This window comes from Caretta caretta, chromosome 1, assembly GCF_965140235.1.
Source record: "Caretta caretta isolate rCarCar2 chromosome 1, rCarCar1.hap1, whole genome shotgun sequence".
In the NCBI taxonomy this organism is placed as follows: Eukaryota; Metazoa; Chordata; order Testudines; family Cheloniidae; genus Caretta; species Caretta caretta.
Window position 1 is genome coordinate 187441925 of NC_134206.1, and position 12185 is coordinate 187454109.

Genomic DNA, 12185 nt, shown 5'->3' on the forward strand with positions numbered 1-12185 from the left:
TTAAAACGTTTGGATGGCAGGAAGTGCTAGGGAAATGCAAAGTTAGGGGTACACTTCAGCATTAACCTTGCCACATGAATGAAACACATCTGTTTGCAAAGGCAGTCAATTGACTGATCTATGTAGCTGATTGGCCACATCCCTGTCCCTCTCCGCTTTTTTTACTGACAATGACTCATTTTAAGTCATTTAAATACCCCCACATACCATTGTGCAAGGGACCGTCGGAATATGTATAATAAATAGATGAATGAATATTCATGTGTATTATTAATAAACTCAGGAGCCTTTCCCTTACAAGCTACTTCTCCCCTGCACAGTTACATAGCACAGACAGGTCACTGGTCATAGTTTTACTTCCTCCTGCTTCAGCACCTGTTAGCGACAGCAGTCAGAGGCAGCAGAGCATTTCAGCAAGAAGGAACCCGGCTGCTGCTCTGTGCTCTGATTGGCTGAGAAGAGCCTTGGTTTGTGGTGTCGTTAATTTTGTAGTCACTGCAGACAGTGAGCTTGAGCGTTGTTCAAATAAGGTCACCTGGAGCATGGGCTGTGCACTGAGCACCACAATGCTGCATGGTCTTGCAGCATCAGCCCCCACGAGGCTGAATGAGGCTGCACACGCACCAGAAAGGGCTCCAGACTTTAGTGTCACGAGAAACTCTTCAGTGAGGTTAAATAACCTTCTTTCCTTTGGGAAATGCTTTACAGGTTTTGTGTTTGCTTTGGCCACTTGCTCCTGCCTCTGCTTCTATTGATGTGAAGGGTACGAAGGGCCTGTGAGTACAAGCCCTGACACTGGGATCCGTGAGAGGACCTATGTATACAGGGGGAGACACAAGAAGCAAGTCAATCTCCATGGTATCAGGGCTAAATGTTGGTACATCCGTTCTTGCAGTATTCAGTAGTTTGAACTGTCCAGTTACCAAACAAGAGGTTTCCCTTTTTCCAGGCGATATTAACAAGGTGTCTCAGGTCTGGAACCCTCCAGGTGAAGAGTAGCAGAACCACCCATCCCTCCAGTTATATTAATCACATCATTGTGCACTGGTAAGAGGGCTGCTGGACAGTGTTCCGTCTAATTTTTCCCACCCATGTGCAGAATTAATTTTGTTATGTGCACCAATATGGAGGTGATGTGTGACATCACCTCCATATTGGTGCACATAACAAAATGCATGTGGTGGGGCCGATGGGTTCTTGTGGGAAGGGGCTCTGGGCTGGGGCAGAGGGTTGGGGTGCAGGGTTGTGAAGGCTCCGGCTGGGGGTGTGGACTCTGGGGTGGGGCTGCGGATGAGGGGTTTGGGGTGCAGGAGGCTGCTCCGGGGCTACTGCAGGGAGAGAGGACTCCCCCCAGCGCTCTCTCCCCACAGCAGCACCTGGGCTGGTGGGGAAAGGTGCCTGTCCTTGCCCCGGGAGCTCTGGTTCTGGGGCTGCAGAATAGACACCTCTCTCCCAACCCTACAGGTCCAGGCCATGGGGGGGCCACCCGGGCCAACCCTAGGGTCGGTCCGTGGCTGGGGCTGGCCTGGGCCCAATCCAGCCATGGCTGGGTCCATGCCGCCCCCAGCCATGCCTGAGGCCGTGTCTAGGACCATCTCTTCCACTGACTTGAGGTATGGTTTTTGTTCTTCGGTTTTTCCATATCCTCTAGTCTAGTAAAGTGGATTGAGGATATATCTACCTACTTCTCAAGGTTTGAGAGGCTTAATTAAATGTTGTTTCTAAAGGATTTTGATAGACTTAGATGAAAGTAGCTATAATAAGAACAGAATGCAACTATTTGCCTCTTTTAAAGAAGTAGTTGGGGAATTCCCAAACTACTAATTAAATTGCTTGCTTTTACTTTTTGTAAACATACAGAAAATACAAACTCTCTATTAATACTTTAAAGTCTATTCAGTTTATTATCACCACCTACATAAAACTGAGTGCATACCTCTTTCCAACATTAAAGCTATACTATTGGAATTATAATAAATAGATCACACCTCTTGTTACTAGTCTTGTATTCCACATAAATTTTCTTTGACAATTTTTCAAATATCCCAAAACCATGTTATGGTAAGGTCATTTCACCCCCCAAAGAGCAACTTCACTATGCAAAGAGGCTCAGTACTTCTAGAAATGCAATGCTGTGCAACCACCTCACCATGTCTCACTATGGGACCAATCCTACATCAACTGAACTCCATGGCAAATTAATGTCAGTGGGAGCAGGATCAGATGTTTAATCTGTGTTTACTTTAAACAGATTTCACTGTAAAAGTTTTACCGAAAATTATAAACATAAAAAGGTCTTACCATGAAGAATAATAAGTGCACACAACACAGACTGGAAAGTAAAACTAGATAGCATTTTAGAACAATTTAGGCTGTGATATTTGTTATAGAGCTTTTTCAGGAATCCACTACATCACAATAGTTTTAGTCACTACCTACTGGTGTTCTTGAAGATCGTGAATCTTCAGAAATGCTTAGAGGCTCTGTAATAGGGTCTACAAACCCAATATTGAATTTAGGCTGTACAACATTGTTCATGTATTTATGTTTTACTATGCATGCTCTGATTTATATCTATGTGGTATCTTGTATTATTTACCTGGGAAATAGTAATGTCAAAAATGTGTTAAAATTGCCATTGTGAATGGTGTCTAGTAGTTGTTGGGCATCCATGTTGGCTACCCTTCTCTTTGGAACTTTACCCGCCTTTTGTTTGAGTTTGACACTCTTTTGTGTAAAGGTGGGAAAAGGACTGATCAGGTGGTCCCTGATCTTCTTAGAGACTAGAGGATATAAAAGCCCCGCACACAGGCTCTAGGACACTGTCCTCCCTCGTGGCAGCCCGTGCTCAAGTCATTGGATCAAGAACCACCAGAAGATCTCTGAGAGAAATCACCACAGCTACTTACCTGAGAAGTAATCCTGATCCTGATCCTAATCCTGGTTCAGCAGTCATCAGAGGTCTGAGTCCCTCCTGCACTGCCTGTCATCCCCAAGCCCAGTGGTAGGTCCAGATCCAACATCTCCAGGCTGAGACAGACAATCAGACGATCTTTGATCTGTAAAGTATAAATACCTTTGTCTGTCATTTGTAGAGGGAGAGGGTTCTGGGCTTCATGCCCATGCAAGCCACTGAGATATTTTGTCCATATACTCACCTTATGTTAAATAAAGCACCTTTTTAGTTTACCTTTTCTCGTCCCTTATCCTTATTTGCACTGAGATCAATTAGGTGATAGATCCTAATTCAGGGACAGCCGTCCAGGGGTCCATAACGTCCTTAATTTCTTCCCCCACATTTATACATTGTAACAAGGCAGGAGGGGAGCCGCTCTTGTCTGCAGGCAAGCAGATTGACCACACCCCCATGCAGATGCCAGAACTGCCAGTCATCCAGGCAGGCATTCACAGCCCTGCCCAATAGAAGAAACAAGGCCTACTATAAAAGGAGAGAGTGCAGAGAAGGAAGGGTAGGCAGAAAGGTCTGGGATGGCAAAGGGGTCACCAGGCTGCCTCCCTGAATACAGCGAAGAGACCAAGGCACGCTTCTGGACTCAAAGATCAGAATCAAAGACCTGCCCTGACCGGGGCAAGCTAAGGGGGTCTTGGCGAGGGCAGCAGCGACCCTCCAAAGGCCCATATCAGGAATCAGCGACAAGGCTGTTTAATCATTTTCTTACAAGCCTTACTGACTCAAACTCACAAAGCGACAGTGGCTCTAATGAAACAGATGCCTTACGCCTTTGACCACTATATCAAACAGCATCCAAATCTATCAGGCAAGAGAATGCTAATAAAGTTTATGATTTCCACATTGTTGCCGGCACCCAGTGCCGAGAGGCTGAACAACAGCTTGAGTTGGTTCGTTACCCGGTGTGCTACACCCAATAATCACAACGGGGTGGAGAAGCAGAAAAGTTTATTTGCAGCTGCAAAAAGGTACAGGGAGAATAAAATCTCAAATCCTGCACAACAGAGCAGGAAGTTACACAGGCTTTTATACATCCTTTTTCCCAGCATACTTATCCAATAGCAAGCTGCTCCAAGTATCTATATAGCCAGCCAATCCAGTTCCCAGCTAGTTCCCTGATTCTCTGTATCATTTGTTAAACTATACATAAAGCTGCTTTTTTCAGCATTGTTCTTCCATATCTCCCCTGTTTGGCCTTGCTTAGTTTCAGGCAGTCTGACTCTGCAACATACTGTTGCAGATTCTCAGCCTAACTGCTGTGTGTGCCTCCAGGCGGGGGGGCCAAGGACACTTGGGCCTAGCACGCAGAGCTGCTGCGAGTGCCTCCAGGCAAGAGGAGGGGGGCCAAGGACACCGGGGCCTAGTGCGAGGGGGCTTCATCGACACTCGTGGTCTTCCATCCCCTCGAGTTACCTAGTGGCCATGCCCCAGTGTTCCCAACAACTCCCCCCTTTGAGAACACTCAACAGCCTTGGCTCTGAGTTTTCTCACTTGGGCTACTTATTTCTTTACAATATGACTTTGCATAAGCACTTTGTGATAGCCCTGAAGAGAATGACTTAGCCCTGGTCTACACTAGGACTTTAGGTCGAATTTAGCAGCATTAAATCGATTTAAACCTGCACCCGTCCACACAATGAAGCCCTTTATTTCGACTTAAAGGGCTCTTAAAATCGATTTCCTTACTCCACCCCTGACAAGTGGATTAGCGCTTAAATCGATGTTGCCGGCTCGAATTTGGGGTACTGTGGACACAATTCGATGGTATTGGCCTCCGGGAGCTATCCCAGAGTGCTCCATTCTGACCGCTCTGGACAGCGCTCTCAACTCAGATGCACTGGCCAGGTAGACAGGAAAAGAACCGCGAACTTTTGAATCTCATTTCCTGTTTGGCCAGCGTGGCAAGCTGCAGGTGACCATGCAGAGCTCATCAGCAGAGGTGACCATGATGGAGTCCCAGAATCGCAAAAGAGCTCCAGCATGGACCGAACGGGAGGTACGGGATCTGATCGCTGTTTGGGGAGAGGAATCCGTGCTATCAGAACTCCGTTCCAGTTTTCGAAATGCCAAAACCTTTGTGAAAATCTCCCAGGGCATGAAGGACAGAGGCCATAACAGGGACCCGAAGCAGTGCCGCGTGAAACTGAAGGAGCTGAGGCAAGCCTACCAGAAAACCAGAGAGGCGAACAGCCGCTCTGGGTCAGAGCCCCAAACATGCCGCTTCTATGATGAGCTGCATGCCATTTTAGGGGGTTCAGCCACCACTACCCCAGCCGTGTTGTTTGACTCCTTCAATGGAGATGGAGGCAATACGGAAGTAGGTTTTGGGGACGAAGAAGATGATGATGAGGAGGTTGTAGATAGCTCACAGCAAGCAAGCGGAGAAACCGGTTTTCCCGACAGCCAGGAACTGTTTCTCACCCTAGACCTGGAGCCAGTACCCCCCGAACCCACCCAAGGCTGCCTCCTGGACTCAGCAGGCGGAGAAGGGACCTCTGGTGAGTGTACCTTTTAAAATGCTATACATGGTTTAAAAGCAAGCATGTGAAAGGATTACTTTGCCCTGGCATTTGCGGTTCTGCCTTTGCAAAAGGTTTCTGGGGAAGGCAGCCTTATTTCGTCCTTCATGGTAGGACACTTTACCACTCCAGGCCAGCAACACGTACTGGGGAATCACTGTAGAACAAAGCATTGCAGTGTATGTTTGCTGGCATTCAACCAAAATCCGTTCACGCGGTGGGAGGAGGCAAAATGCGACCTTGTAACGAAAGCACATGTGCTATGTATGTAATGTTAACAGCAAGGTTTACCCTGAAAGAGTGTAGCGACTGTTTTATAAAATGTGTCTTTTTAAATACCGCTGTCCCTTTTTTTTTCCTCCACCAGCTGCATGTGTTTCAATGATCACAGGATCTTCTCCTTCCCAGAGGCTAGTGAAGCTTAGAAAGAAAAAAAAACACACTCGCGATGAAATGTTCTCCGAGCTCATGCTGTCCTCCCACACTGACAGAGCACAGACGAATGCGTGGAGGCAAATAATGTCAGAGTGCAGGAAAGCACAAAATGACCGGGAGGAGAGGTGGAGGGCTGAAGAGAGTAAGTGGCGGGCTGAAGACAGGGCTGAAGCTCAAATGTGGCGGCAGCGTGATGAGAGGAGGCAGGATTCAATGCTGAGGCTGCTGCAGGACCAAACCAGTATGCTCCAGTGTATGGTTGAGCTGCAGCAAAGGCAGCTGGAGCACAGACTGCCACTGCAGCCCCTCTGTAACCAACCGCCCTCCTCCCCAAGTTCCATAGCCTCCACACCCAGACACCCAAGAACGCGGTGGGGGGGCCTCCGGCCAACCAGCCACTCCACCACAGAGGATTGCCCAAAAAAAAAGAAGGCTGTCATTCAATAAATTTTAAAGTTGTAAACTTTTAAAGTGCTGTGCTTAAAGTGCTGTGTGGCATTTTCCTTCCCTCCTCCACCACCCCTCCTGGGATACCTTGGTAGTCATCCCCCTATTTGTGTGATGAATGAATAACGAATGCATGAATGTGAAGCAACAATGACTTTATTGGCTCTGCAAGCAATGATTAAAGGGAGGAGGGGAGGGTGGTTAGCTTACAGGGAAGTAGAGTGAACCAAGGGGTAGGGGGGGTTCATCAAGGAGAAACAAACAGAACTTTCACACCGTAGCCTGGCCAGTCATGAAACTGTTTTTCAAAGCTTCTCTGATGCGTACCGCGCCCTCCTGTGCTCTTCTAACCGCCCTGGTGTCTGGCTGCGCGTAACCAGCAGCCAGGCGATTTGCCTCAACCTCCCACCCCGCCATAAACGTCTCCCCCTTACTCTCACAGATATTGTGGAGCACACAGCAAGCAGTAATAACAGTGGGAATATTGGTTTCGCTGAGGTCTAAGCGAGTCAGTAAACTGCGCCAGCGCGCCTTTAAACGTCCAAATGCACATTCTACCACCATTCTGCACTTGCTCAGCCTGTAGTTGAACAGCTCCTGACCACTGTCCAGGCTGCCTGTGTATGGCTTCATGAGCCATGGCATTAAGGGGTAGGCTGGGTCCCCAAGGATACATATAGGCATTTCAACATCCCCAACAGTTATTTTCTGGTCTGGGAATAAAGTCCCTTCCTGCAGCTTTTGAAACAGACCAGAGTTCCTGAAGATGCGAGCATCATGCACCTTTCCCGGCCATCCCACGTTGATGTTGGTGAAACGTCCCTTGTGATCCACCAGAGCTTGCAGCACTATCGAAAAGTACCCCTTGCGGTTTATGTACTCGGCGGCTTGGTGCTCCGGTGCCAAGATAGGGATATGGGTTCCGTCTATAGCCCCACCACAGTTAGGGAATCCCATTGCAGCAAAGCCATCCACTATGACCTGCACATTTCCCAGGGTCACTACCCTTGATATCAGCAGATCTTTGATTGCGTGGGCTACTTGCATCACAGCAGCCCCCACAGTAGATTTGCCCACTCCAAATTGATTCCCAACTGACCGGTAGCTGTCTGGCGTTGCAAGCTTCCACAGGGCTATCGCCACTCGCTTCTCAACTGTGAGGGCTGCTCTCATCTTGGTATTCATGCGCTTCAGGGCAGGGGAAAGCAAGTCACAAAGTTCCATGAAAGTGCCCTTACGCATGCGAAAGTTTCGTAGCCACTGGGAATCGTCCCAGACCTGCAACACTATGCGGTCCCACCAGTCTGTGCTTGTTTCCCGAGCCCAGAATCGGCGTTCCACAGCATGAACCTGCCCCATTAGCACCATGATGCATGCATTGTCAGGGCCCATGCTTTCAGAGAAATCTGTGTCCATGTCCTGATCACTCACGGGACCGCGCTGACGTCGCCTCCTCGCCCGGTATCGCGTTGCCATGTTCTGGTGCTGCATATACTGCTGGATAATGCGTGTGGTGGTTAATGTGCTCCTAATTGCCAAAGTGAGCTGAGCGGGCTCCATGCTTGCCGTGGTATGGCGTCCGCACAGAAAAAAGGCGCGGAACGATTGTCTGCCGTTGCTCTGACGGAGGGAGGGGCGACTGACGACACGGCTTACAGGGTTGGCTTCAGGGAGCTAAAATCAACAAAGGGGGTGCCTGTACATCAAGGAGTATTTCAGGCAGGACTGCACGGAGGGTTCCAATAAGAAATGGTGCACCTAAGTTATTGTCCTTATTGGAGCAAGAAGGTTAGCCTGGCCTCTGATTGATACATGGCTAGATTTACCTCGCTGCACCTTCTCTGTAAGTGACTGCAGTGTGATCTAGAAGAATGAGTCCCCTAGACAGGGGAGGGGGGGAAGCAAATGAGTACAAAACAAATCTGGTCTATTTCTTGTTTTGATCCACTCCATCTATCTTTTACATCTTTGGCTGGCAGCAGACGGTGCAGAAGGACTGCATGCCATCCACATCTCATGGCTGCTCGGCAGAAGATGGTACAGTACGACTGCTAGCAGTCCGTATCGCCTGCCCGCTCACCATAAGACGGTTCAATAGGACTGACTGCAGGACTAAAGAGAATGACCTGGTCAAGTCACTCCAAATTTAGTCCCTGTGCCCATGTCTGCCCAGGCGCTCCTGATCGACCTCACAGAGGCGACCAGGAGCACCTCAGACATGACGATGACGGCTACCAGTCGTACTGTACCATCTGCTGCCACAAGGCAAGGGGTTGCTGCTACTGTGTAGCAATGCCGTACCGCGTCTGCCAGCACCCAGGAGACATAGGGTGAGACATAGCCTGAGCGGGCTCCATGCTTGCCATGGTATGGCGTCTGCACAGGTAACTCAGGAAAAAAAGCGCGAAATGATTGTCTGCCCTTGCTTTCACGGGGGGAGGGAGGGAACGGAGGGCTGACGATATGTACCCAGAACCACCCGCGACAATGTTTTAGCCCCATCAGGCATTGGGATCTCAACCCAGAATTCCAATGGGCAGCGGAGACTGCGGGAACTGTGGGATAGCTACCCACAGTGCAACGCTCTGGAAGTCGACGCTTGCCTCGGTACTGTGGAAGCGCTCCGCCGAGTTAATGCACTTAGAGCATTTTCTGTGGGGACACACACACTCGAATTTATAAAACCGATTTCTAAAAAACCGACTTCTATAAATTCGACCTTATTCCGTAGTGTAGACATACCCATATTAACTTTCGCAAAAGGGCCCTAACACATGATACCGCACAGCATAATACCAGTAATACAAGCAATACAGGAAAAAGAAATTTCAATAGCAGGCTAAATAAACCACCAAGCCAAGATGACAAACCCCAACCTGAAAACAAGGTTTGCAACCAATCGTTCTCTGGGGCAGTATAGGCAACCTGTGCTCCGGCTCGGGCATGGGCCTCAGCCTGTACCACCTTTTCATAGATCTCATAACTGCTATCATTTACATATACACAACATCGGGGCCCGATGAGGGCACAAACCCCTCCTTGGGATGCCAAGAGATAGTCCAAAGCCAGCCTGTTTTGGAGGGAAAACGTCCTGAGCTGCTGTACCTCTTTATTTAATGTTTTTACTGCTGACCCTAAATCACTAACTGAGTCCTCTAACTTTAAGGCCACTTTCTCAAGTACCATCTGCAGCCTTACAGTATAGCGGCCTATGCATGCCAGGGCTGGCCCGGTAAACAGTGGCGCTATTCCCAGTACAGAGCACCCTACCAGCTTCTCGGTTGTGAGGGGATTCTTCATATTGCCCTCCAATGCCTTAGTCAGTCGCCGCAGGGTCTTTTCTCGTGACTCAACAGAGGTGTCTCGGGCATTTCTAATCTTTCCTTTGGGCAGTGTGGCAGTTATGGAAAGATGAGGAACTCCATGAGCTATATAACAGCTACCTGTCCAGTTGGCTGGCAGCACCTTGTAAGCCTTTCGGCCACATACAAAATAGTGACCCTGTAGGGCCCAGTAAGGACTGTTTCTTAAGGGGATTCCTGGGATATTTAAGGCTGCTTTTCCAAACAGGTCATATGCCCCTAGGGGGGCATCCCATCCTCCTGATTGGGTACAAGTGGGGGCATTTCTAATTGTCCCGTTCAAATTACACTCGCCATGGGGACCACTACAAACCCACCATTGGCTTGCTACATTGGAGATATTAACTGGACGGCAAGTTACATTTCCAAACCCCTTTTTTGTGGTAAGATTATTTGTAAGTGTTTCCCTAAAAGGGGAGCAACCATTACACCCACACTGTTGGCCTCCCCTGTTGGTCTTTATCCAATACCCATCAGCCCACTGTGTAATAACACAGGAGCTCTTTCCCACAGGATGCCCATAGGGATCAGATTGGTTTTGGGTAAAACATAACACTCCCTCAGTGAGTACTGCAACTGAATACTCCTGGTCCTGATAGGTGGCTTGCTGTAAAGAGGTCTTGTTCCAGAACGGTGAGTTCGTTCTTTCCTGCTCTTTGGTGGTGGCTAATTCTGCTAGGGTCAAGGGCAGCATGTCAAGGGGCATTCCCGTCTTGGGGGATAGTGGAGTTGGAGCACATACCCAGCAATCAGTCTGGTTTGTTAAAGTAGCAACATGGTGCGCAAGCAAAACAAAGGAGTTATGCTCCCGATATGCACAGTTTGGAAATACCAATACAAAGAATAACAATGTTACCCAATTAATTATTACCAAAGTCTTCCCAACCCAAGGTCTCCAATACCTGGGTGGGCCCATTTTAGCATTAAGGTGCCCGCTATTTGTGTCTTTTAAACAGTAGCTTTAGCCCGAGATCTTCACTAGATGAGGAGTCAGCAGGTTGGACGGTCCACTGTTCTGCTGACGAGGGGGCAGGTACTGCCTTCAGACGAGAGTGATGGATCCAGTTCTTGTGGCCCTCGATCTTTGCTGCTGTATGGGAGATCAGCAGGACGGTATAGGGTCCTTTCCACTTTTCCTGGAGAGGCTCGTCTTTCCAGGTGCGAACAAGCACAGAGTCACCGGGCTGTAAGGAGTGAATGGGAGAGTCCAAGGGGAGAGGCTGGGAATCCTTGGTATACCTGTAAAGAGACAAGAGAACAGCAGACAGGGAACACATATACTGTGACAAAAAAACATTACCCAACTCCCATTCCCCTGACAGAACCGGGGTGCCATTCATAGGCCATGCCCTTCCAAACATAATTTCAAAGGGACTGAGCCCTAATCTACCCTTTGGGAGAACGCGGATACGGAGTAGGACGAGGGGCAAAGCATCAGGCCATCGCAGTGAGGCTTCTTGGCACACTTTTGAGAGATGCCGTTTAAGGGTCTGATTGGTACGCTCCACTACACCACTGGCTTGCGGTCTCCAGGGCGTATGGAGTTTCCAGGGGATCTGTAAGGCATGTGAGATGCTTTGAATGATTTTTGACGTGAAGTGTGTCCCATTGTCAGATTCCATCCACAGGGGGAGTCCAAAGCGAGGAATGAGCTCCTTAACAAACTTGAGGGCCACTGTCCTGGCAGTGCAGTTACGGCATGGGAAGGCTTCTGGCCATCCGCTGAACCGATCCACTATAACAAGGAGATATTTGAACCCTTGGGTCCGGGGAAACTCAGTAAAGTCTATTTGCCACACTTGTCCGGGGCCCGGAGTGGGTTCTAGGGCAGCTGGTGGCACAGGATGTCCCGGTCGGGGGTTATTCTTTTGGCAGACTAAGCAGTCCGCTTGTACCTGGGCAGCCAGGGGTCGGAGTCTGGAAGTGATAAAGTATTTTCCCATTAGCTGGATAAGTGTTTCCCTGCCAGCATGAGTGGTTTGATGTAGTTTCTGCAGCACTGGCCGGATTAGGCCCTTTGGTAAGAGGACCTTCCCTTCTGGGGAATGGAGCCATCCCTCCTTTTCCCGGAGACAGAGTTTGTCAGTTAGCTGTCTCTCCTCCCCAGAGTACTGAGGGGTTGGAAGTTTCCCTTTCTGATGGGATAAGGGCATGCATATGGGCGTTCTCAGCCTGAGGGGATGGCAGGGTGGCAGCATGCTTAGCCTCTCTATCTGCCCGGGCGTTACCTCTGGCCACATCTTGATCCTCCCTTTGATGGGCTTTACAGTGTACCACCGCCACTTCCGAGGGGAGTTGTATGGCTTCTAGGAGCCGGAGGATTTGGGGCCCGTACTTGACTGGGGAGCCTTGGGCTGTCAGCATTCCCCTTTGCTTCCATAGGCCAGCATGAGCATGCAGCACACCAAAAGCATACTTTGAATCAGTAAAAATGTTGACCCGCTTTCCTTT

General features: G+C 49.1%; 1 protein-coding gene and 1 long non-coding RNA gene across 3 annotated transcripts in view; both read left to right on the forward strand.

Annotated features, from left to right (window-relative positions):
- Positions 1-12185, forward strand: part of LOC142068549 (uncharacterized) — a 67782-nt gene that overhangs the window by 17696 nt on the left and 37901 nt on the right. The window contains exon 1 of one of the 2 annotated variants that reach the window (XR_012664385.1): positions 939-1047. The exons of the other annotated variant lie outside the window; for it this stretch is intronic. This is a non-coding gene — a long non-coding RNA (uncharacterized LOC142068549). Of the gene's footprint in view, positions 1-938; positions 1048-12185 lie in introns of those variants that run through there. 2 annotated transcript variants of the gene reach the window in all.
- On the forward strand, positions 4564-6396 carry LOC125644855 (uncharacterized). Its single transcript, XM_048869452.2, has 2 exons — positions 4564-5469; positions 5858-6396. The coding sequence occupies exons 1-2, from the start codon at positions 4890-4892 to the stop codon at positions 6370-6372; spliced, it is 1095 nt and encodes a 364-aa protein (XP_048725409.2). The 5' UTR covers positions 4564-4889; the 3' UTR covers positions 6373-6396.

Bases quoted from the DNA above. Each gene is read 5' to 3' on its own strand.
- LOC125644855 (XM_048869452.2), top strand. From the start codon at position 4,890: ATGCAGAGCTCATCAGCAGAGGTGACCATGATGGAGTCCCAGAATCGC. The intron at 5,470-5,857 runs GTGAGTGTACCT...TTCCTCCACCAG, and splicing joins AGGCGGAGAAGGGACCTCTG to CTGCATGTGTTTCAATGATC.